The 22,466-nt window shown below is 39.4% G+C and overlaps 1 protein-coding gene and 1 pseudogene across 2 annotated transcripts; both read left to right on the forward strand.

The window, feature by feature from the left end:
* The first annotated feature begins 9,210 nt into the window (after positions 1 to 9,210).
* On the forward strand, positions 9,211 to 12,673 carry LOC143544809 (pentatricopeptide repeat-containing protein At1g02370, mitochondrial pseudogene; annotated as a pseudogene). Its single transcript, XR_013137318.1, has 2 exons — positions 9,211 to 9,518; positions 11,441 to 12,673. The product of XR_013137318.1 is annotated as a pentatricopeptide repeat-containing protein At1g02370, mitochondrial pseudogene (transcript).
* Positions 12,674 to 17,134: 4,461 nt separating this feature from the next.
* On the forward strand, positions 17,135 to 20,360 carry LOC143544820 (ATP-dependent Clp protease proteolytic subunit 5, chloroplastic-like). Its single transcript, XM_077036821.1, has 9 exons — positions 17,135 to 17,339; positions 18,447 to 18,554; positions 18,628 to 18,742; positions 18,821 to 18,913; positions 19,015 to 19,060; positions 19,177 to 19,249; positions 19,748 to 19,782; positions 19,860 to 19,948; positions 20,054 to 20,360. Exons 1-9 carry the CDS (start codon positions 17,233 to 17,235, stop codon positions 20,246 to 20,248), a joined length of 861 nt encoding a protein of 286 aa, XP_076892936.1. The 5' UTR covers positions 17,135 to 17,232; the 3' UTR covers positions 20,249 to 20,360.
* Positions 20,361 to 22,466: the final 2,106 nt, after the last annotated feature.

The following is a 22,466-nucleotide window of genomic DNA, read 5'->3' on the forward strand; positions in this document are numbered from 1 at the left end:
TTAGCCATCCTACTAAGTGCAAGTGACGGTCCTACCCGCACAATCACGAAAGAGGAAGCAAAACTTCAACCTATTATCTACCACGTTCAAAGGTTAACTTATCCTAAACACTTAGAAATTTCTAAAAAGATGAGGAAAACCTCCACGCAGGTCAGATATAGGTAAAGTTTAGCCATCCTACTAAGTGCAAGTGACGGTCCTAACCGCACAATCACGAAAGAGGAAGCAAAACTTCAACCGATTATCTACCACGTTCACAGGTTAACTTATTCTAAACACTTGGAAAATTGCTAATTTAAACTAAAGTATGCAAGTCATATAACGTTTATAAAGCAAGGAATCCAGTGAAAATAGCGGTCTTACCCGCACAAAGATTTATATTTCATAATATTCGTTACAAGAATGGCCGGGTAACTACCCGCCTACAAGAATATAAATCTATACAAGCTAAATCTATCCTAGCAGTGGGAAGGGATCTTCAGGATCAAGCTTCAGGGCCACTTCCACTTGGACCCGCACCATCAGTAGAACGTGACGGTTCAAGGAAAGCTTTAAGGATAGCTAGCCCATCATCAGCAGTAGCAACTTGGTTCACCTTCTCCACCACCGGATGCGGGAAGGCGGCATACTGATTCACTGCTTGGTCGTAAACAGCTTCAGTATCAACATTATACAAAGGGAAGTTGGAAGGCGGGATGCCTTTCTCAACGAACCCTAGACCAAACAGGAAGCCGGCCTTTTCCCCATCCTCGTGAGAAGCGTTGAGGGCTGCGCTCATAGCATCGTCATAAGACGTATCAGCAAAGACCCGATGCACAACCTACAAGAAAAAATACAAGTATCAAAACCTTTTCTATTTACAAAGAAAAGCGCGAAGACTTTATAAAGCCAAACATACCTGAGACAACGCATCTCGAAGAAGCCATTCCTTGGCAACCAGAGCCTCCTGGAGGGCAGCTTGAGCTTCGTTACGGGCGCGTTCGGCTTCACTTTTATTGAGGTTGGCAAGCAACACTTCTTTAGCCGCAGCCTCTTCGACGCCCTTTAGCTTCTGCTCAGTATGGTCAAGTACCCCCCCTCTGGTCCAAGATCTCCTAGAGCTTTTTGGCGTCTTCCATCGCCAAGGCATCATGAGCCTGCTGGAGAGCCTCTAATTTGGCCTTAAGCTCCTCATTCTCCACGCGTAGAGGCTCAGCAACAGCTTCAGCCTTGGTGGCCCTCTCGGTTGCGTTCCGTGCAGTTTCCTTAGCCAGCCGAAGCTGTTCATTAACAGCTTGGGCAGCCTTGGAACGGGCCTCGAGCCGGGCCTGAACGTCAACCTCGAGGGCCTTGAAGGCCTTCTCCTTTTCCGCAGCCACTGCGGTAAGCCTTAAGTTCTCCTCCCGGATAGCCCGCGCCTGAGCTACTTCTTGGATGCGAGCTGCTTTTAACTTGTCGTTTTCACGACAAAGCAGCTCGACACGCGGCTGCATCCGGGCCAGGAGAACCCGAAGCTCATTGGTTAGCCTACCCTCCTGGTAGCTAGCCATGGCTTCCCCCAACGCACCACTGGGAGCTGCGTGACGAGCCCAGTCCACGCACTCTACAGGCGTGCGAAGGGTTGTTCCTCGGCGGATGTTCCATCTTGGAACATACACTTCATTAGAATCCGACACTGCAAAAAACAAAAAGCAGTTAGGAAAAGATGATAAAAATATAAAAAGGCCAAAAGAACCCTACGCACCTGTAGGGTCAATAACAGGCCGATAGCCGCCAAACCCATCACCTGAACCCAAGGGAAATCCGTCCAAGAGGTCAGATAGATGAGAAGGAGGCAGAGGTTGGCGGGAAACCCCATGCATACCTGAAGGATCGGCCGTCGTTGCCGATGACGGAGGAGGCATGGTAAAAGCCGCCGCGGTCGCCGCTGCGGAATCCGCAGCAAAAGTAACCGCCGGCTCAGTGAAAGATGTGGTAAAAATGGCACTGACGGCCGGCGGTGATGTCATCACAGCTGGAACAGTTGGCTCAATGGAATGAGCAACTGAACCAGCGGAAGCAGGCGCAGCCGCCTGGGTCGTCGCCTCAGGTAGGCTGACCAAGCCTACCGTCATGGGCGGGGGGGTACTCCTCCCCGCTCCACCCTGGAATGCGTCAACATCCACGCCTGCACAAAGAAGATAAGTGTTAATGATGGAAAGCTATGAAGTTAAAAATAAAGGAAGTTTGTACTTACGGGTTTTCTTGAGCCTAAAAGTGCGGACAGGCGGGGACGAACCCGATGGAGCCGGCCTCTTTGCGCCGCTCACCGCCGTCATCCGGGGCTCTCCGGAGGTGACAGTCGTCGCAGCCTACGGAGCGGTGGTCTTATCACCACCGGGGTTCCCCGCCACCTCCTCGCTCTCGGCCTCTGAGTCAGACCGAGGCACCGGATCGGCAGTGGAGACCACCTTCTCCTTCCCCTTCCCGCCGGCAGCCTTCTTCTTCCGCACCAACGGAGGACCATCTGCGGATTCCTCATCAGAACATAAGATTAGAGGAATTCCAGCAGAGGTTTCAACATTGAGGGGTCGAGGGTTGAATAGCGCCTTACCTGGCTGCCTGGCGCTCAGGATCTCGTGGCCTAGCGGGTAGACCTCCACAAACCGATCCACCGTTTGTTCTAGGATGGGCAACTCGTTCTCATCTAGAGCACGAGTACCCATCCGAGCGGGACTGTCAGCCTCCCGCGGATGCAGGAGCGACTGCAAGTCGTTCCCCTCTGAAATAAACAGGAAAAAAGTTAGAAGAGATTCTAAATCAACAAAAAGAAACAGAGCATACCGTAAGGAACAGAGTTCAAACCGTATTCGAGGATGATCGGGACCTTTCGCGCATCCGCATCCTTCCACACCCGGCTCATCCCGAGCATCACCATCCCGGACTCCGCAAACCGGTAAACCAGAGATTGGACTCGGGATATCTTCGAGAACCATTCCGCCTCCTGGTAGTTGGAGGCGTGAAGGCTTGGGAGAGCTTGCCCATTCTTAAATTTCATGGCAAGGGGGATGGCGCAAGCGGAGATGTAGAAGAACTCCCGCTTCCACGAACGAAGACTGCGCTCGGTTGCGCAAATCTTCAACCCTTGATTCGGGTTATCAGCGTATACCACCCCTGGATGCACCTCCAAGAGTAGAAGGTCATCAGGCGGTCGACGAAGGGCTCAATGCCCAGAATCCGGCACACCCACTCGAAGTGGCGAATCTTCGCGATCGCCATCGGATGCACCTCGGTCAGGTGCACACCGTGCCTCTCCAGGACACGGTACACAAACTTTGTCAACGGGAACCTAAGATTCCCATAGACAAAGAATGCAGCATATACCCCGATCTTGCCTCTGGGGGCATCATACACCGTCTGATGGGGTTCAGGAAACTCAGGCTCGAGAGACTCGAGCATGAACTTCCTGACGATGTACTAATATAGATCGACAGGCAGAGCACACTAGCACTCGCCAGCAGTACTCTTGTCATCGGCGTGCACCCCAGCCTCCTGGGCTGTACCCTCAAGATCATAAGCAGAAGACATCTTGCAGATGAAGAAGAAAACGATTTCGAGAGAATGCTCGACTGAAAAGTTGAGTATTCGCCGGAAATCGTTTTAAAGATGAAGAGAAAAGTGAAAGTGTGGATTACAAAGAACCCTCTCCCCCTTTATATACTAATCGCAATTAATGCGATGAATTTAATACGGAAGAGAGAGAAATCGAAGGTGCAATGAAACTATGACACGTGGCAAAAAGCAAGCTGGCAACAGCTGTTGAAAAGACGCGTACCATTAATTTCGCGGCCACGCGCCCGAAAAATCGCGCCCACGCGCCTGAAAAAGCGTCTGGAATGACCATGTACTGTCACGTCACCATAACTTCCTGCACGTCCTGACACAGTCAGAAGAAACCGTCGCACGACGTTTCAGAGGTTTGGACTGTTCTTATCCTTTCACCAACTCTTCGAATTTCAAAAAATTCAAAAAGATCCAAAAGTAAGCGGGAAAATACCCCTTACCTTGGCAACCAAGTAACCATAAGACGGGTGCGGGTACAGTGTTAAGGCAAAACCCTTCACATACTTAGCACCTGCAGGGAATTGAAGCCAAGTATACCTTGGCAACCAAGTAACTATAAGACGGGTGCGGGTACAGTGTTAAGGCAAAACCCTTCATATACCTAGCACCCGCAGGGAATTGACGCCAGGAATACCTTGGCAACCAAGTAACCATAAGACGGGTGCGGGTACAGTGTTAAGGCAAAACCCTTCACATACCTAGCACCCGCAGGGAATTGACGCCAGGAATACCTTGGAAGTAAAGTAACCGTAAGACGAGCGCGGGTACAGTGTCAAGGCAAAACCCTTCACATACCTAGCGCTCCGCAGGGAATTGAAACCAAGAAGGATCTTCTGGGCAACGCTTGCGGAAACGGAAATAACATCCCCGCATAGCGGGAACGTCGAGAACTACATTGTTTGAAGCTCCAGGAAGGAATTGGTGGTTTTAACATAATTGATCATTATGTTCAAAACTACCAAAACCTCATGGAGAATCCACACAAGTGGGACTCAACGCTCCTGACTTGCGAGGTGGTTACAGACCTACCCGCATCATACCCAAAGATCAAGCAGGAAAGTCGGGAATTTCTGCAAGTGACATAAGGACTTCCGCGGGAAGAATCCTCATGGAAAACCTTAAAACTAAACCCTTTTCAAAACCCTTTGCTTAAGTCCAAAAGTTCACCTCACTTTATTAAACATTCATGAGAAGAACATTGGACTGGGGGGACTTGAAGAGGTAGGTCCCAGCAGAGCCCAGTTGGACCCGCAAGACTCACCTTGAAAAGAGACGTCTGCGCAGAAACCAACTGGATACGCAGGACCCACCATGCTCAGAGACGTGACGTCCTTACGCGCAGTACGCAAGCTGTTCCCGCAGGAAATGCCTCCCAATGGTGAAGTACTCCGCCTGTTCCCGCAGCTGCGGATACAAGCCATCAGGGAAGGCCACCCGCGCAGCAAGGCTACACGCACAAGGCACTTAGCTCTCAATAATTCAGTTGTCACCTGAAGGAATGAGCAAAGCCGGGAACAATCCCGCACAAAGGCGGGAGGGGGAATACTCCCGCCCAAATAAGCCAGTCCGTACGATACGGGAAGATCTTCTGTACTGTACCTGACGAGGTATGGGCAAAAGATCTGACCAAAGATACGACAACTTATTGACAACAGTATGGCGAGCAGCATGCTCTTGTACTGTATGTCACTATTAGCCGCTGCCTACTCACCAACTCCTGTCATACCACGTGCATAGCCGGCAGTTGGTGGAAAAGGAATAGTACACAGCAGGCCTGGTCACTGTCAGCCGCTGCCTACCCACCAACTACCAGCATGGCACGTGCGTAGGCCACAGTTGGTAGAACAGGAATACTATTCAGCCGGCCACACCTTCTTGGAAACCTACCTTCGGCTATAAATACCCCAAATGGTATGATCATCTCATCTTATCACATTATCATCATATACTATCTCGTATTACATATTATACCTGATATCTGCTCTAGCAATCTCTTAATATACATTTATATTCAAGAGCAATCTAGTCTGATTCTCACGCCGGATGGTGGTCACAAGGAGGAACCCCCCCTTCTCAGTGACGAGCTCACGGTGTCTGTTTTGCAGGTTATCAGAAGAACCATCTTTGCCGGGTCCAACCCCCCGTGGGAAACATCTATCTAACCCCCAGGTTATCCGTAATCTGCCCGGGGTCCGCCTAGTGTTTCTTCAGGCATGATAACTAAACGAGCTTTGTTTGAGGCTCAGGCTCGATAAGGTTTGACTCGCTTCAAGCCTTTTTTCGATCATATCTCAAGTAGCTCACAGGCAACTTGACACGTTTACTAAGTTGTAAATTAATGTCTCAAATAATTAGATGGTGTTTTTTCTGCAATATAATACCATACTTTTTTAAGTATGGTTTATATACAAATAAATATATTCATTATTAAAAGTATATATTTATAACTTTGTGAATATGGTTTCAATAACTTTATTCACGGGTGTGATGATATATTTAGCCTTCAAATGTCTATCGATAAGAAAATTACAATCTTTAATGGTTATATACTTGATTATGTCAAAACGTACAGAACCTAATATATGCAATAACATTTTTGCTAACTCTTAGTATCAAAAAACGTAAATACGTATGGGGTCGCTTGAGTCCCGACAATAAGGTCAAGTGTTATCTCATTCAGGATGTTCTTGGTGATCATATTCTCTTGCTCCAACTTTGAGTCAGACCTATTAGTATCGAGATAACCAATTATGGTGTGTCCAATGCTGAAGACTCGATGATCACCATTTATGAGTTTTTTGTTAGAGTGGGTAATATCGGGTAGAGATGTGCAACCCGGTTATTTTCAAAACTGGTTAGTGGTCAACGATCAAATAACTAGTTAGACCGATTAATCAGGTTGGGTACTACCAGGTTTTGAGTCAAGAAATCCCTACCCGTTATAACCGGTTTCAGATATAACCGAACCGGTTAACAGAGAAATAACTGAAAAAACCGGTTTTGAACAAATAATAATAAAAAAAAACAAATATCCGATTTGGTTAACCGGTTTTGGAGATCGATACTATAAACTGGTTTCTAACAGCCGGGTAGAATCGGGTACAAACTGGTTTTCTTTGAACCGGGTACTAATCAGCTAGTGAATCGAATATAAACCGGTTAGCTTGTGTACCTCTAATATTGGGTAAGTGGGTATTACTCTATCGGGCTTACCGTTGGTGGGCTAGATATTAATAGGCCCTTATCTTTGGGTTATTTAATGGTAATCTACTAATCTCTTCACTAACCAAAAGTCACAAAGACGACAGGTTGATATGAAATAGTGATATCAAACAAACAATAGTTTTATATAATTCTAAAGAAAGTTAAAATAGAATATAAAAAAAGAAACCAAAATCGATATATGCTGATGAGACGGAGGAGGGTGAATTTGTTGACCACAGCTCGACTAAAGAATAAATCGCCATACTCTTGAATTTGAACATGGATTGAAAAATACTTATACAAACTTCTACAACTGAATATCTAAATCTATCTATATAATATATATAAACGAAAACTCAAAAATCCTATGTGTCGTGGTGTGGTCGCTCCCCCCTTTTATAAAAGCCACCAGATTTCTTGATTTTTAAATTGAGGTCTCTCATTAATTTAACCTAAATTCATGGGTATGGGTCTTTCCAAAACCAGATATCTCTTAAACGGGTTATAACATCTCATTAAATTAAAAATTAATCATACCAATTATTTGATATGAAAATCCTACAAATATGAATATCCTAAAATTTAATATCCAATTTAAAAAGAAAAAAATATTATTTATAATTAATAAACAATTTTATAGTAAAAAACATAAGCTGGCCAGGGTCACAAAATCCAAATAGCTTTTAAACGGGTTATAACTTATCATTTATTTATGAAACCCTTTTATCATCAAACCCTAAGTATATTATTAACTTTCTTACAATAAAGAAAATTAAAATCCAAAAAATAAATATTAAAAAATAAAAAATGTAAAACAATCATTCTCTCAAGCCATCAGATTACTTTATTTGTAAGTGAAAGCTTCTCACGCATTTGACCCGAATTCATAGGTAAATGTCTCACCAAACCCAGATAGCTCTTAAACGGGTTATAACATCTCATTATATGAAAAAATAATCTCATCAAATATTTGATATGAAAATCCTATAAAATAAGAATATACTAAAAATTAATATCCTATTTTATTTAAAAAAAAGATATTATTTATAATTAAGAAACAATTTTATAATAAAAAATAAACGGGTAATTGGTATCACCAAACCCAAATAGCTTTTAAAGCGGATTATAACATATCGTTTATTTGTGAAACCATTTCATCATCAAACTTCAAGTATATTAATTATTAACTTTCTTACAATAAATAAAATTAAAATCCAAATATACATATACGAATATTAAAAACGAATAATGTAAAACAACCCCCGTAATTACGGAGGCTAAAATCTAGTACAAAGATAAACCCAAATCCTATTCATTCCAATTGATCAACAATATGCCGATGATGATTAACATTGACATGGGGTTATGTTTACCAGTAAAAAAAACAAACTCAATTTATCATTCAATTACCGTTTTGGATATAGGATTAAGGGAGAACAGGGTCTAGGGTTTATGGCTTCAAACCCGTACTTGATATAGGTCTTGACGGTTTTTTAGGTTGCAATTAACTTAGGGTTTAGTGTCGTGAGGTTAAGATGAGTGTGTGGTATCGTTTAATTGCATTTTGATCATGTTTATATAGTGTATTAGGGACGAGTTAGTCGCGGCTTAATCTTAAACGAATTAGTTGTCAGTTTATATCATTTCTATAATTGGAGTGTCGATAGACACGCTTTAGGATCAAGAATGATTTGGTAATGTTAATTACCTTGATTAATCCGTGAATCGAGGAATAAGAAAGACGAGGGGGGTGGGGTGGATGGCATCGGTGGTGAGGACGGAGAAAGAGGGAAGGAAAATAATTCTGATAAGTTTTGCAATCAGGTCCTTAGGTTATGCAAAAGAGGTTTAAAGTTTAGTTTAGAGCCATTTATGCAATATACTCATAGATAATTACCAAATAATAAATATACTAATAAATGCGAGATTTTTATTGATGAAATACCAGAATACGAATCGGGTCGGGTAACAATTACAAATACAAGAAAATGAAAACCGAAATGTTACAAGGCTTGTTAGAGGTTTTTCTAAAAATATACAAAACTAATTAAAAATGTACATATCAAAGGGTTTCGGCCCAGCGATATCAAATTGTTGGATAATGTTTTACCTTTTATAATAATAAAAGATAAATCCCATGTGACAAAAGTTATACAAAAAAGCCTTCAAAAAGTTATAAAAGTATATATAAATTAATTAAAAGAATAAAAAACGAGCTGAGTCCGAACAAAGCTCAAGCTTCGAAACATACTGAGCTTGAGCTCTCAGCCAAACTCGAGCCCACACCCTTCTCTCGGCTCAGCTCGTTTACACCGGGTGCCGTTTTGATAACAGCTCGGGAGCATTAAACCGTTATGCCAATAAACCCTTTGTAAAACCTTTACATTCGATCAAACACGCCGGCGAAAGGATACATAACGAAACCATGATAATTAACCGTTGCCGGAGCTTGATATCGTTATCCAGAACACCGTCAATTCTCAAACTGTTTACAACGGTGACGGAAGAAACAGAAGCTATCATTTCGTCAGATATTATCTCGCCGCCACATAAACAATCCCGCAACCGAAAAGCGGTTATACAGACGGTTATCGGAGTTAGGCGCCACCGGCGGAACAGTTGCACAAACACTGAATCAATACACGCGAGAAGGCAATTTCGTTAGGAAGATTGAGTTAGAGAGATGCGTTAGAGAACTTAGGCGGTACGGCAAGTACCGTCACGCACTTGAGGTATGCTTATTGCTGTTAATCTGTTAAATTAATTTGTTATTATGCTGATTTTATGTGTTTTAACTTTTAAGTGACTAGAATCCAAATTAGGGCTCATATTCTGTTTATTGTAAGCCTGCAACTGAATTAGGGGTTATAGGTGCTAATTTATTGAATTAAGTAGTGATGGAGATATGTTCATGTTGATTTTATGTGGTTTAACCGGTTTGAAGTAATAAGAAATATAAATTAGGGCTTGCATTCTGTTTATCCTAGGGGTGCAGTGTGCGAGCTACTTGAGATCGGATCAATAAAAAGCTTTAAACGAGTTGAGCTTTTTCGAGTGTGTTTTTAAGTTTTACCTCTTTTGCTCAGGCCGAGCTTTCGTACGTCAAAATGAGCCGAGCTCAAGCCTAGTCGAGTTGGAGCTCGAGCTGTTGATTTGTTAATCTAACGAGCAACTGAGGTTTGCTTGTGTTGATTTTATATGATTTAACTGCTTTGCAGTAATTAGAAAGCTAAATTAGGGCTCGAATGTACGGACTTGTTACTGGAACAGGTTTAAACAAGCCTGCGGCTGCAACTAAATTAGGGCTCATATTTTGTTTGTAGATGCTAGTTTTATTGAATAGTTAGCAATTGAGATTTGTTCATGTTGATTATATGTGTTTTAGGCTGTGAAGTGATTAGAAATCCAAATTAGTGCTCATATACTGTTTATAGATGCTAATTTTGTAAATTAATTAGCAATTGAGATTTGTTCATGTTGATTTTATGTGCTTTTTTTTAACTGATGTGAAGTAATAAGAACTCTAAATTAGCGCTCAGTGTGTTTCTATAGTTGTGAATTTTATAAATTAATTAGCAATTTTATGTTAAGAAGATTGAGTTAGAGAGATGCGTTAGAGAACTCCGGCGGTACGGCAAGTATCACCACGCGCTTGAGGTGTGTTTATGGTGGCTAGTTTGTTAATATAATGAGGAATTGAGATCTGTTTATGTTGATGCTATGTGTTTTAAATTGATAGTGAGGTAATTAGAAAGCTAAATTAGGGCTCATATGTTTAATATAAGCTTGTGACTAAATTAGTTATAGCTGCTAATTTTATCAATTAATTAGCAATTGAGACTTGTTGATTTTATGTGTTTTTTAACTGATATGAAGTGAATAGAAATCTAAATAATGGCTCGTATCTGTGGTGTAACTGCAACGAGCTGAGCCGCTCGCGAGCTACTTGAGACCGGATCGATAAAAAGCTTGAAACGAGTCAAGCTTTTTCGAGCTCGAGCCTTGTATGAGAAGTTCATTTAGGCTCGTCGAGCCTAAACGAGCCTTGTGTACACTATATTAAGTTTTGCTTGTTTGGGACTTCTATTTATTATGTTTCACACTGTACAGCCGAGCTTTGGCTCGTTTAAGGTGCTATAGGAGTTCGAGGCGAGCTTAAACTCTTTTTAAGTTTTTCTCATAATATATAAAAATAACTAAAAATGTTTGTAAATTAATTAACAGGTAATAAGCGAGCCAAGCCCGAACTTAATAAAACGACTCACGAACCGAGCTCGACCTTTAGAAAAGAGATCGAAATGAACCTGAGCTTTCGTAAGTCAAAACCAGCCGAGCTCGAGCCTAGTCGAGTTGGGGCTCGGGCTTGGCTACCGTGTACGGATTTTTTATAGGAACAGCTTACAACAAGCCTGCGACTAAAGTAGGGCTCATATTCTGCTTATACCTGCTAATTTCTTAACTTAACATGTAATTCAGATTTTGTCAAATACTCAACCGGTTGTTGAGCCAAACACTATCTCCAACACTGTTTAATTAGTAAACTGGTTATCTGATATCATGCAATTAATTACAATTTACAAAACACAATGCCAAACACCCTCTAACTTAAGTTTTAATCCCAAATTGGCTGATTGCATTGTTTCACATAATACAGGTAATGGAATGGATGGATAAACAGGAAATCAACTTTTCAAACACGGATCTTGCAGTGCGTTTGGATCTAATATCAAAGGTGCACGGAGTGTCAGAAGCTGAACATTTCTTCAGTAATCTATCTCCACCATCACAGACCAGAAACACATACGGTGCTCTGCTAAACACTTACTGTAAGTCACAAATGACGGATAAAGCATTGCATCTTTTCAAACAAATCGATTCAAAAAACTTCACAACTCCATTATCCTTCAACAATATCATGACCTTATATATAGGATTAAACCAGCCCGAAAAAGTCCCTCCTTTAATCGAAGAAATGAAAAAACGAAAAATCCATTTAAGCACGTTTACTTATAATATATGGATGCAAAGCTTTTCGATGTTAGGGGATATACCAAGGGTAGAACGGGTATTTGAGGAAATTACACGGGACAAAAAGGAAGTTTGTAACTGGACTACTTACAGTAACCTAGCTGGCGCTTATGTTAAAGCGGGTCTCGTTGAAAAGGCTGAGTCAGCACTTAAACTGCTAGAAAACGAGACAAAACACCCGTCACGTGAAGCGTACCATTTTCTCGTAACTTTCTACTCTTCACTTAACAATAAAGAGCAAGTTCATCGCGTATCTGGTTTATTAAAATCATCATTTGAAACAACTAGTAACATGAGTTATAGAATTATGCTTCAAGCTTTAGCTAAGATCAATGATTTAGAAGGATTGAAAAGTTGGTTCGAAGAATGGGAGTCAAATTGCAGTTATTACGATATGCGAGTGGCTAATGTTGTTATAAGTTGTTATTTAAGACATAACATGGTTGAGGAAGCCGAGTTAGTGTTTCACGGGTCTGTGAAAAGAACAAGTGGCCCGTTTGTTCAAACTTTGGTGTTATTTATGAAGCATTATCTCGCGAGTCAGCAAATTTATTTGGCTATGAAATGTTTGGAAACGGCTTCTGCACAAGCTGAAATTGGTAATTGGTATCCGCATAGTGAGAGTATTGATGTGTTTTTGGAGTATTTTGAGAAAGAGAAAGATGTTGCGGGTGCTGAAAAGTTGTTTAAGATTTTACAGAAGTTAAAATGTGTTGATGATAAGGTGTATAGTCACTTGTTGCAAACTTATATTGCTGCTGGTAAAACTGAGTCCGATATGGGCCGGAGGATTGAACAAGATGGGATTGTAGTAACGCCCGAGCTTGGAAATATGCTTAAGAAAGTTTGCACGGTTTAACCGGCAGGATGTTATGCGGTTTATTAGGTAAATCACATGAAATCAGCCTTTTGTTTTTCACATGTTTATTTAGCATTGTTTTTTTAGATTTTTATGACTAAAATTTGATTTTAAGTTATATGTGTTATAAGGAATCTCCCTTTGTAACTTGGATATTTATTTAGTAATATTATACTTTTTCTTCATGAAACATAATTTTGGGGGAAATTTTCTGAACCCTAATAACCAAAACCAATTGAAAAACCGACAAATTTTGATTATGCATTTTCTGTAACTGAGTTTTGTGGTTTAGTTATGACAATGTAAGCCTCGCAAAGCGGAAAGGTCGGGCGACAGATCAAAACGAATTATGAGCAAAATATGTTAGGGTCAGGTGATGGATCAAAATGAGTTATGAGCAAAATGTGTTAGGGTCATAGTATCAAAACGGGTTATGAGCAAAATGTGTTAGGGTCATAATGGGTTCACTCCGTATATTTGTTTATATGGAGGCTAGTGGCGATGATATTTGTGGATACGAGAATGGTTGTGGAGGCGGTGGCCTTGGGGTGGTGGGCCTGGTGGCTATGGCAGCGAAGATGCTGCAATGGGGTTGGTGACTATGGCGGTGAAGCGGCGACGGGTGTGGTGGGGACAATTCATTTCTTGATGAATGGGATCATAATGTTCGGGTTTAGTTATATGCTTATACGAAGACAAATCAACTGCATCGACATCTACAATCGATAACCATACACTGGTAATAGGTTTGGTTTTAGCCCATAACATTTTATGTGAACATCAAAGGATAGCCAGAAACAAGGGAAGGCAATCCTGTTAAAATGATGAACCATTAATTTGTTTGTAACTAGTTAACAAATTCTATTTGTTCATTTTGTTATTTGCAAATTACCCCCTCCCCTCATTTGTATCTACATGTGAGAGGAGAGTAGAGATGATAAAGAGAGATTAAATATGATGCTTAGAGCTCGTATTTTGCTCGTAATCTCCATCTCTTCTCTCATTTTATACATTTCCGTTGACGGTTTACATATCCTGCCATCTATAGCCCAACCCGATTCAAAAGCAGACGACGTCAATCGGTTACAGAAAGGAAAAGGTGCGTGTGGTTTAGATAAACGTAAAGATGCACCCGAACCCGCATTAATTCCCACACCTAGTCCTGTTCCAACTCCATTTTTAGGGCCTGTTCCTAACCCAAACATTCCCTTGTCACCTGAACTGAGCCCAGGCCCGGGCCCATCTCCAGGCCCGGGTATGGCCCTAGCTTCATCTCCAGGGCCTATTCCTGACCCGGATCTGCCATTGTCGCCTGGCTCAAGCCCGGGCCTAGCTCCATCTCCAGAGCCCGGAGTTGGGCCCTCCTTACCTGTACCGGCTCCGGGCCCATCTCCTCCTGGGTTCATTGATCATGACGTTGCTTTGGCCATTGAGGCCCGAATCAAGCAAAGCCAGAGCGATGCTAAATTAGCCATGGACAAGGCTAAGAAGCTTCTAAAAGACCCGAATATTGCTTCTTCGGAGACGGGCATGTGTTTGAATAAATGCGTTGGTAAGTACGGTGCGAGCCTAAACGAGTTGAACCGGGCCATAAAGGATCTTGGGGTTCGCGATGTAACATTGCTTGCTGATGATTTCGGTGCGGTTGAGATCGATATTTTGACGTGCCAGGCGTGTTTTACCGAGAACATTGGGGAGGATTCTCCGTTGAAGGAGTTGGAGGAAGCCACCACGAAGGCGGCTCGCGAATGCTTAAATGTTATGGATTATGCAGCTTAAGTATGTAGTTTGTTAATAGTTAATGTAGATTATGTGTATGTGTATGCATCTTTTTACTATTTAGCAGGAATGCACTTTAGCAATAACTAATATCATGTTACAAAACGAACACACCAAATTCAGAATCATAGCCCAAGTTATAAAAGTCACAATCCAAGTCACACCATTAATTACATAAGCCTGTTTTTGGACTATTTGGGATTGCATCTTTTTAATTGGGCTCTAAAATTTGACTCAATATTAAATATTCTACTTGCAAAAACCTACTTATCTACAATCTACCAATCTATCAATACTAATAAACCAAAATACTAAAGTTGATGTGTCATCACCATATTCATTTTGGGTTATTCATTTCTAATCTTCACTCTCCTTGACTCAAGCTATCTATGGATCATGGGTTTAATTTATATGACCCATGGATATCCTATCTATCCATGGGTTATGAGTCAAAACAATTTTTAAAAATGGGTTATAATTCCTTTCTATTTCTCTAATCTATCATCTCATTCATCATATCTATCAATGGATAATGGGTCAAAACAATATTGACAAATGTTGTATATAAAGAGATTTTTTTTGAATTTGTAAATTGAGATTCTAAACTTCTTATTATTTATACTATATATTTTATTTTCTTTTTTATCTTTAATTTTGTTCATGCCTTTTAAATAACGGATTTTATTTATTTTTATTATTTGACAAATCTCATGTATTATGCGGGTTCAAAAGCTACTTAAATTATATTTAGAAAAACAAAAGATATAATAAAAGGACAAAAAGTTAACAAAGAATAGACCTGTTTGGAACTTTTATATACATATTACATATAAAATCGAGGGATAACGTGTATAATTTAAATCTTTTGATTACGATTATATCGTCAAAATTATGTATATTTTTATTATAAAGTATAATTTAGACTTTTTATGTAATAAATGTGAAAGATTGCTGGCGTTATATATAAACATGTAGTCCTAATTAGGGGGGTAAATGTGCCCAAAGCTCGACTTGTGTTCATGAAAGCTTGAGCTCGACCAGCTTGGAGATTTTTTTTCTAAACTCGTGAGTTGAATTTTAAGCTCGGGCTCGGCTAACTCGTCTATTATTTATTGATTGATTTATATAAGTTTTAATTACTTTTATATATTTTGTGAAAAACCTTAAACAAGTCTAAGCTCGGTCTTGGCTCGGCTGTGCAAGGTGTAATTAATAATAGAAGTTCAAAAATAGCGAAACCAAAAAATACGCAAGGCTCAACAATCTTAAACGAGATTCCCATACAAGTCTAGAGCTCGAAAAAGCTCGGGTTGTTTCGAGCCTATCATCGATCCGATCTCGAGTAGCTTGGTTCGTTTGCACCCATGGTTCTTCTAATTATTGAGGTGAACAACTCAAGAGTAGAGGTGCACAAAAAACATGAACCCGGAACCGAACCCGAAAAAAAACCTGAACCGGGTTTTTAATACCCGACCCTACATGTAGGGTACGAATAGGGTATACATTTTAGTACCGAAACCCGTATCCGGAACTGGACCCTATTTGTACCGGTAATATCAAAAAACCGGAACCGGTTCCATATCCAGAATCGGGTTTTTCCAATACATGAAACTGGGTTTTTCAAATACCGAACCTATACCTGAAATTACTTGAAAAATACCAGAAAAATACACCTAAAAAGTGCAACTCCTTAAAAAAATCCAATCTATACCTGAAAAATACCCAGAAAAAAAACCCAAAAACCCGGAAATAGGGTATTCAAATACCCGGTTTTAGAATCCCCGGCTCTATACTCGACCCGAACCTGATACATATGGTATGGATTCTAAAGACAATATATGGATCCGAACCCAACCCGGGTAATGCCAATACCCGATTTTCCAATACCCGATCATACCTGAACCCAATTCCATACTCAAAAAAAGGGTAGGGATGGCAATGGGTCGGGTTTGGGTCGGGTTTATGTATTTCCAAACCCATACCCGGTTATAAAAATCTATCCCAAACCCGTCCCAAACCCGGCGGGTTTTAATCGGGTAATTACCCGTCGGGTTTCGGGTTTTCCCATCGGATTTCGGGTTTCCTATCGGGTTTTGACAAAATACCCTTCGGGTATACCCGGCTCAAAACCCGGGGTTTTGACAAAATATAACTAATCTATTATAAAGATGGTTACTATAAAGGTAAAATATCCCAAATAATTGACATAAACAAGTTTCAACAAATAATATATTTGGAATATAGTATATATATATATATAATATAATAAGCTATATCGGGTACATCGGTTATATAATCGAGTAAATGGGTCTACGTTATCGGGTAATCGGGTATATTAGAAATCCTAAACCCGTCCCAAACCCGCGAAAAATTTCAAACTAATCCCAAACCCTAACGGGTCGGGTATTACCCGTCCCATTTATGTTGGGTTTCGAGTTTTTCCATCGAATTCGGGTTTCATTGCCATCCCAAAAAAGGGTATTTGAAAAACCCGATTTATGCACCTCAATTCGTGTTCTTTGTAAATCACTCAATTAAAAATCCATACGTATTAATTAACAACCACAAACCCAGGCCCAACCCGAATACTCCCATCACATTTGGGTCTTCACTCTTCCACGCAAACCCAAATAATAATAATAATAATAATAATAATAATATCTATTCCAGTTTCCATTTCCATTATCTTCTTCTTCATCACACCTAACTGCTTCACTCCGTCACAGTCACCGGCGTTAATCGGATAAACCACCGCCGGAACACCACAGCGTTTGATTTCAATGGCTCAATCGTGTGTTCCATCGCTCAGATTCAATCCTCTCGTATTCTCGTCCACTAAAAACCCTAGCTCCGTTTCCGAACCGAACTTCCTACCTGTTCGCTCTAGGTACTGGTCTATATTGTTTATTATTAATTTAATTCAACATTTATGTGCTTTTGTTGTTAATTTGTTTAACCTAATTTGTTAAGTGATGTTCAATTGCTTTGATTAGTTAGTGAAACGGAGATTGAAATCTTCTAGAAGACTGTAGAATTTAGTTGAGAGGAACACTAGAATATTCAAATAGTTAAGACTAATTTGTTTAGTGATGTTCAATTGAGTGGAATTGCTCCGATTAGTTACTGGAACGGTGAGTAAAAGCTTATAGAATTTAGTTAAGATTGAACTAGACAAACAGTTAAACTTGAATTGAATATATTCAGCTATTGGATTATTATTTAAGATTCAGAAAGTTTCAGCTGGATAATTCAGTTAACCTGTCCTGAGTAGGGCTGTAAACGAACCGGACAAGGTCTTGTTCATGCTCGTTCGTTAAGGTTTTAGCGAACAGTTCGCGAATACCTAACCGAATGAATTTTCTTGATCGTGTTCGTTCATTATGGAAATGAACTTGTTCATGAACACAAACAATGTTTTATTTGATTTGGCTAATTGAGAATGGTCAGTGTCAACGTTACCAAGTTGTGTTGGTGTAAATTTTAAAGTTCTTATGAATATGTTAATTTTACATATAAATTAATGACATGATGCTTGTATATTTTTGGTTTTATAGTTAATAATTTTGCTTTAATCTATATGTTAAGATTAGGAGTCATTGAAAAATTTAAAAAACTTTTAATGAACAAATGTAAGCAAATATTAACCAACATAAACGAACACAATTGATCTAGCATAGCGTTTGTTCGTGTTCGTTTATTTAGTTAATTGAACGGAGTTCCTTGCTCATGTTTGTTCTTTAATTAAATGAACGAAAGAAACAAACTTCCTGCCTAACAGTTCACCTAACATTTGGTTTGTTACAACCCTAGAATGGAGATTGAAATTCTCTAAAATCTCACAGAATTTAGTTGAGCTTGAAGTAGACACAAACACGCACAGTTAAACGGTTGGATTGAATATATTGCCACTATGTGATTAATAAGATTTGGAAAGTTTCAGCCGGAAAGATCGATTATCCTGAGATTTTAATCGTGTGAGCGTTATTGATTGCAGGAACGGTACTAAATTGAGAACTAATCAGAAAACTGTTAGGACTTCTTCAGTGAAAGCTGTTTATGCCGGTGATTATTCAACTTCAAAGCAGGGAATATGGTCCATTAGGTACGGTCATGTTTCATTTTTGTTCTTCAACCTGTTAAATTTTTGTAATTGTTGAATAATTTTTGATAAACAGGGAGGATATACAAGTTCCATCATCACCTTACTTCCCAACATATGCACAAGGTCAAGGACCACCTCCAATGATGCAAGAACGGTTCCAGAGTGTTATCAGTCAACTTTTTCAATACGTGTGTACCTTCTCTGCGCCTGTGAACTTTGTTTTGTTTATTGTTATTATTTATACGTGTGCTTGGCTGTGTTTATAGAGAATAATTCGTTGCGGTGGTGCGGTTGATGATGACATGGCAAACATTATAGTCGCTCAGCTTCTATATCTTGATGCTGTTGATCCCAACAAGGTTTGATCAGATCCACGACTTACGCATTCAAAGTTATTCTTGTGATGACTGATGACTACTCAATTACTCATTACTGTCTCTGGTTTTGATATTATTGACAGGATATTGTGATGTATGTCAACTCCCCTGGAGGTTCAGTCACTGCTGGTAATTTGCTCTTATTTAATCTTTGATGCATGTATTAATATTATTATTTGCTTATATTTGGTTCTTCTATGATTCTCAAAAATGAATTTTGTTTTTTGTTTACTCAATTGTTTTAGGTATGGCCATTTTTGACACCATGAAGCATATCCGCCCTGATGTTTCCACCGTATGTGTCGGACTTGCTGCCAGGTTTGACAGTGTGCATGAAACATAAATAACCATACCCAAACAAAAACCGACAGCTTGGTTTTATGTTTTTGTAAAAACCGAAATTTTGGTTCGGTTTTGGTTTTGCATGCAATTTAAACTGAAAAAACCGAACCAAATTTTGTGGATTTTTTATATATTTTCAGTGTTAAGTAATTTATAAAAATTTAATACATAGTGTAACTCAAAACGTTTTAGTCTAAATGAAATAATCAGCAACTAACAAAAGAATTTAGGCCGAAATTCATTATTTTGGGCTGCTTTTGTTTTCAACCTAAAAATTTCAAGCTGGTAAAACCGAAACTGAAATAAACGGAAACGAAATGATTTTCAAGGACTTCAAACTGATTTATTGGTTTTTGGTTCAATTTGATTTTGGTTTTACCCATAATAATCTTTATGTTCATCTTAACATTACTTATATAACTTTAATTTTGGTTTTACCAACAAAAAATATGTTTTGACTCATTTATTTTACAGTATGGGTGCTTTTCTACTTGGTGCCGGCACGAAAGGTATTAACTTACTTTCACTTTAATTACTTCATGATTTCGTTTGCTGAAACATTATCTGTTATGTTAACAAAATGTAGGAAAAAGGTTCAGCCTTCCAAATTCAAGGATAATGATTCATCAACCTCTTGGTGGGGCCCAAGGTGGACAAACCGATTTAGATATTCAGGTATGCTCTTGTTTCTCTGTTTCTAAGTTTTTAACAACTTAACCTAGGAAACAAGATGTTTTGTTACTATGTTTAATGTTAACTAATGACAACTTATTATTGTAGGCTAATGAAATGTTGCACCATAAGGCGAATCTGAATGGATATCTGGCATACCACACGGGTCAAAGCCTTGAGCGAATTAACCAAGACACCGACCGCGATTACTTCATGAGTGCGAAAGAAGCACAAGAATACGGGCTTATAGATGGTGTTATTATGAATCCACTCAAAGCTCTCCAACCGCTTGCAGCTGCCTAGTAAGCATTATTAATAATTTTGAACTTGTAAACCAACCCTTTTATTTGTTGCACTTAAATAGTGTCACCATAATGCTGTCTTAAGTTGGATTTAGTGCTGAATTATGCAAACCGTACGATGAGCATTATTTTTCATTGTAGCGTAGTAATTTCATTATTACATGTCGTTCAATACAAAACCAGTTTTGTGGAGAGAACTGCGTAAACACCATAATAAACATTTATACATGTTTTAATTGTGGTTAATTAGACTGTTTATTAACCGTCTTTTTCTTTCTCTTCCACTCAAATGTGATTATCTTTTATGCGGACATATCACATTGAAAACATATGTAAGTGTTTATGTGATTTTCATAGTTCTCTACTTAAAATTGGTTACGCTTGTAATATTCATGCAAAAAGAAAAAAATGTTAGGAATCTTGTTTTCGGAAAAAAGTGAACCCATAACACATACACTTCGAATTATGTCCGCTTTGAGTGGTTGCGGTGAGTCAATTTTTTTTTTTTGAGTTGTGGTATTTCTAGACCGACATGTCGGCTTCTTACCGTGTGTAATAAATTACATTTACACTACCCTGCAATCTAGACGTGCACTGAGAGGCCTATGCATGACCATGTGTGTTTCTGAAACCAGTTTTAAGTCCGGAAAATAAAGGATCATGTTAAAGCTAGAAAAACACTCGCGCCAGTGTGATCTATCCCAAAACAATTGGGGTGATCACATACGTATATAAGGATTCCTAGACTGGGTGGATTTTATTTCCGAGACCATCAATTGCAACATACTAGTTAAACCAACTTAACAAACAGATTATTGCATATGTGAAAATATGTAGGGAAGTCAGTGAAATCATCAATTATAAGTATGTAACATAGAAGAACCCATTTTTTGGTTTCCATTTGTGTTTGAAATGGTTGATGCTGGGCATGCGAGTTTTTGTTGCTATATATGGATCATATTACCGATGGATTTAGCGATAGAAACACTCGTTGCAACTTGCAAGTAGACGCCGCCAACAAACAAACAGACAAGTCTGGTCATGAGTCTCGTCTTTAAATTTCACTTGCGTAATAATGAGAGATATTCCTTATGAAAATTTCCCCATCAGACAAATGACCAAAAAACCTTGATGGAAATTTTGGACCAAATTGTATCTTCACTATCACTAACAAAGTATCGAAGGATGGTCCATAGAAAACCAGTTCCCACATCGACGAGTAATTTAAGGGTAGATCTATCATTGTCGGTGTTTGTTTTTAGTCCATCCTTGTTAACCTCAATTTCCAGGTTTCATGTATCCATCGCTGATTACCGAAAACTAGTTTAATACACCATTTGTTTTTAGTCCATCCTTGTTAACCTCAATTTCCAGGTTTCATGTATCCATCGCTGATTACCGAAAACTAGTTTAATACACCATCTTTAATTTTTTTTACTGAATCACGAACTTCGTGTGGGGCTAATAATTTTCATTTACCTTCTCATTGAAAACCCTTTTCGCTCCGCTTGGCCTTATCTCTCTCTAGGGGTAGTTTAATGATAGGTTCTATATGAACTGTTGGTAATTAGGGACGAATAACGTTGGTCGATGATAGTGAAATTCATTAGCTCAAATCTTTTCCCATCTTTTAGCATTGATTCTAAATTTCTAATGGTTGATATTTCATTTGCTCAAATCTTTTCCTTGAACCACATGTAAAATTCTTTGGAGTTTATAGATTTGGCATTTAATAAAAAGAGAATCTTGCTAGTGCTATGATATCAACCAACCCAAAATGTTTGTCACCACTTTGTAGCAGATAGATTCTAACTCATTAACAACCAAAACTCCATTTCTAGTGCAAATGGAATCTCCACTAGTAATGTTTGATCTTTCACCATCTATATTGGTTTTTATTAATCTCAAATATTATTTTTTAGTCTTTGACGGTCTTAACTAACGAATTGACTAATAGCGGTCCCATCTTTTAACCTATTTGTTCTCAAGGGTCCGCGACTAAAGGAATCCTAACGTTGTTATTTGTAGTCGCTGGAAAAACGATTTTGGTCGGAAATGTCACATTTTTTGCTGGAAAACTCAACCTGAACAACGCCACCACCACCAACTGACTCACCACCAATCAACCACCACCAACCGATTTCGACGATTGTTCTAGTGTTCCGACGACCTTAATAATTGGGGCTGCTACTAGAAAAAGATTCCAAAGGTCCGATCCA

This window comes from Bidens hawaiensis, unplaced genomic scaffold (genome assembly GCF_021521415.1).
Source record: "Bidens hawaiensis isolate Kalapana, Puna unplaced genomic scaffold, B.hawaiensis_p1.1 tig00013755_1, whole genome shotgun sequence".
Lineage (NCBI taxonomy): Eukaryota > Viridiplantae > Streptophyta > Magnoliopsida > Asterales > Asteraceae > Bidens > Bidens hawaiensis.

Excerpts from the sequence above, each read along its gene's own strand:
- LOC143544820 (XM_077036821.1), top strand. The coding sequence starts at position 17,233 with ATGGCTCAATCGTGTGTTCCATCGCTCAGATTCAATCCTCTCGTATTC. Across the intron at positions 18,555-18,627 it reads CAGGGAATATGGTCCATTAG|GGAGGATATACAAGTTCCAT; the intron begins GTACGGTCATGT and ends TTTGATAAACAG. Across the intron at positions 19,250-19,747 it reads TGTGTCGGACTTGCTGCCAG|TATGGGTGCTTTTCTACTTG; the intron begins GTTTGACAGTGT and ends TTTATTTTACAG.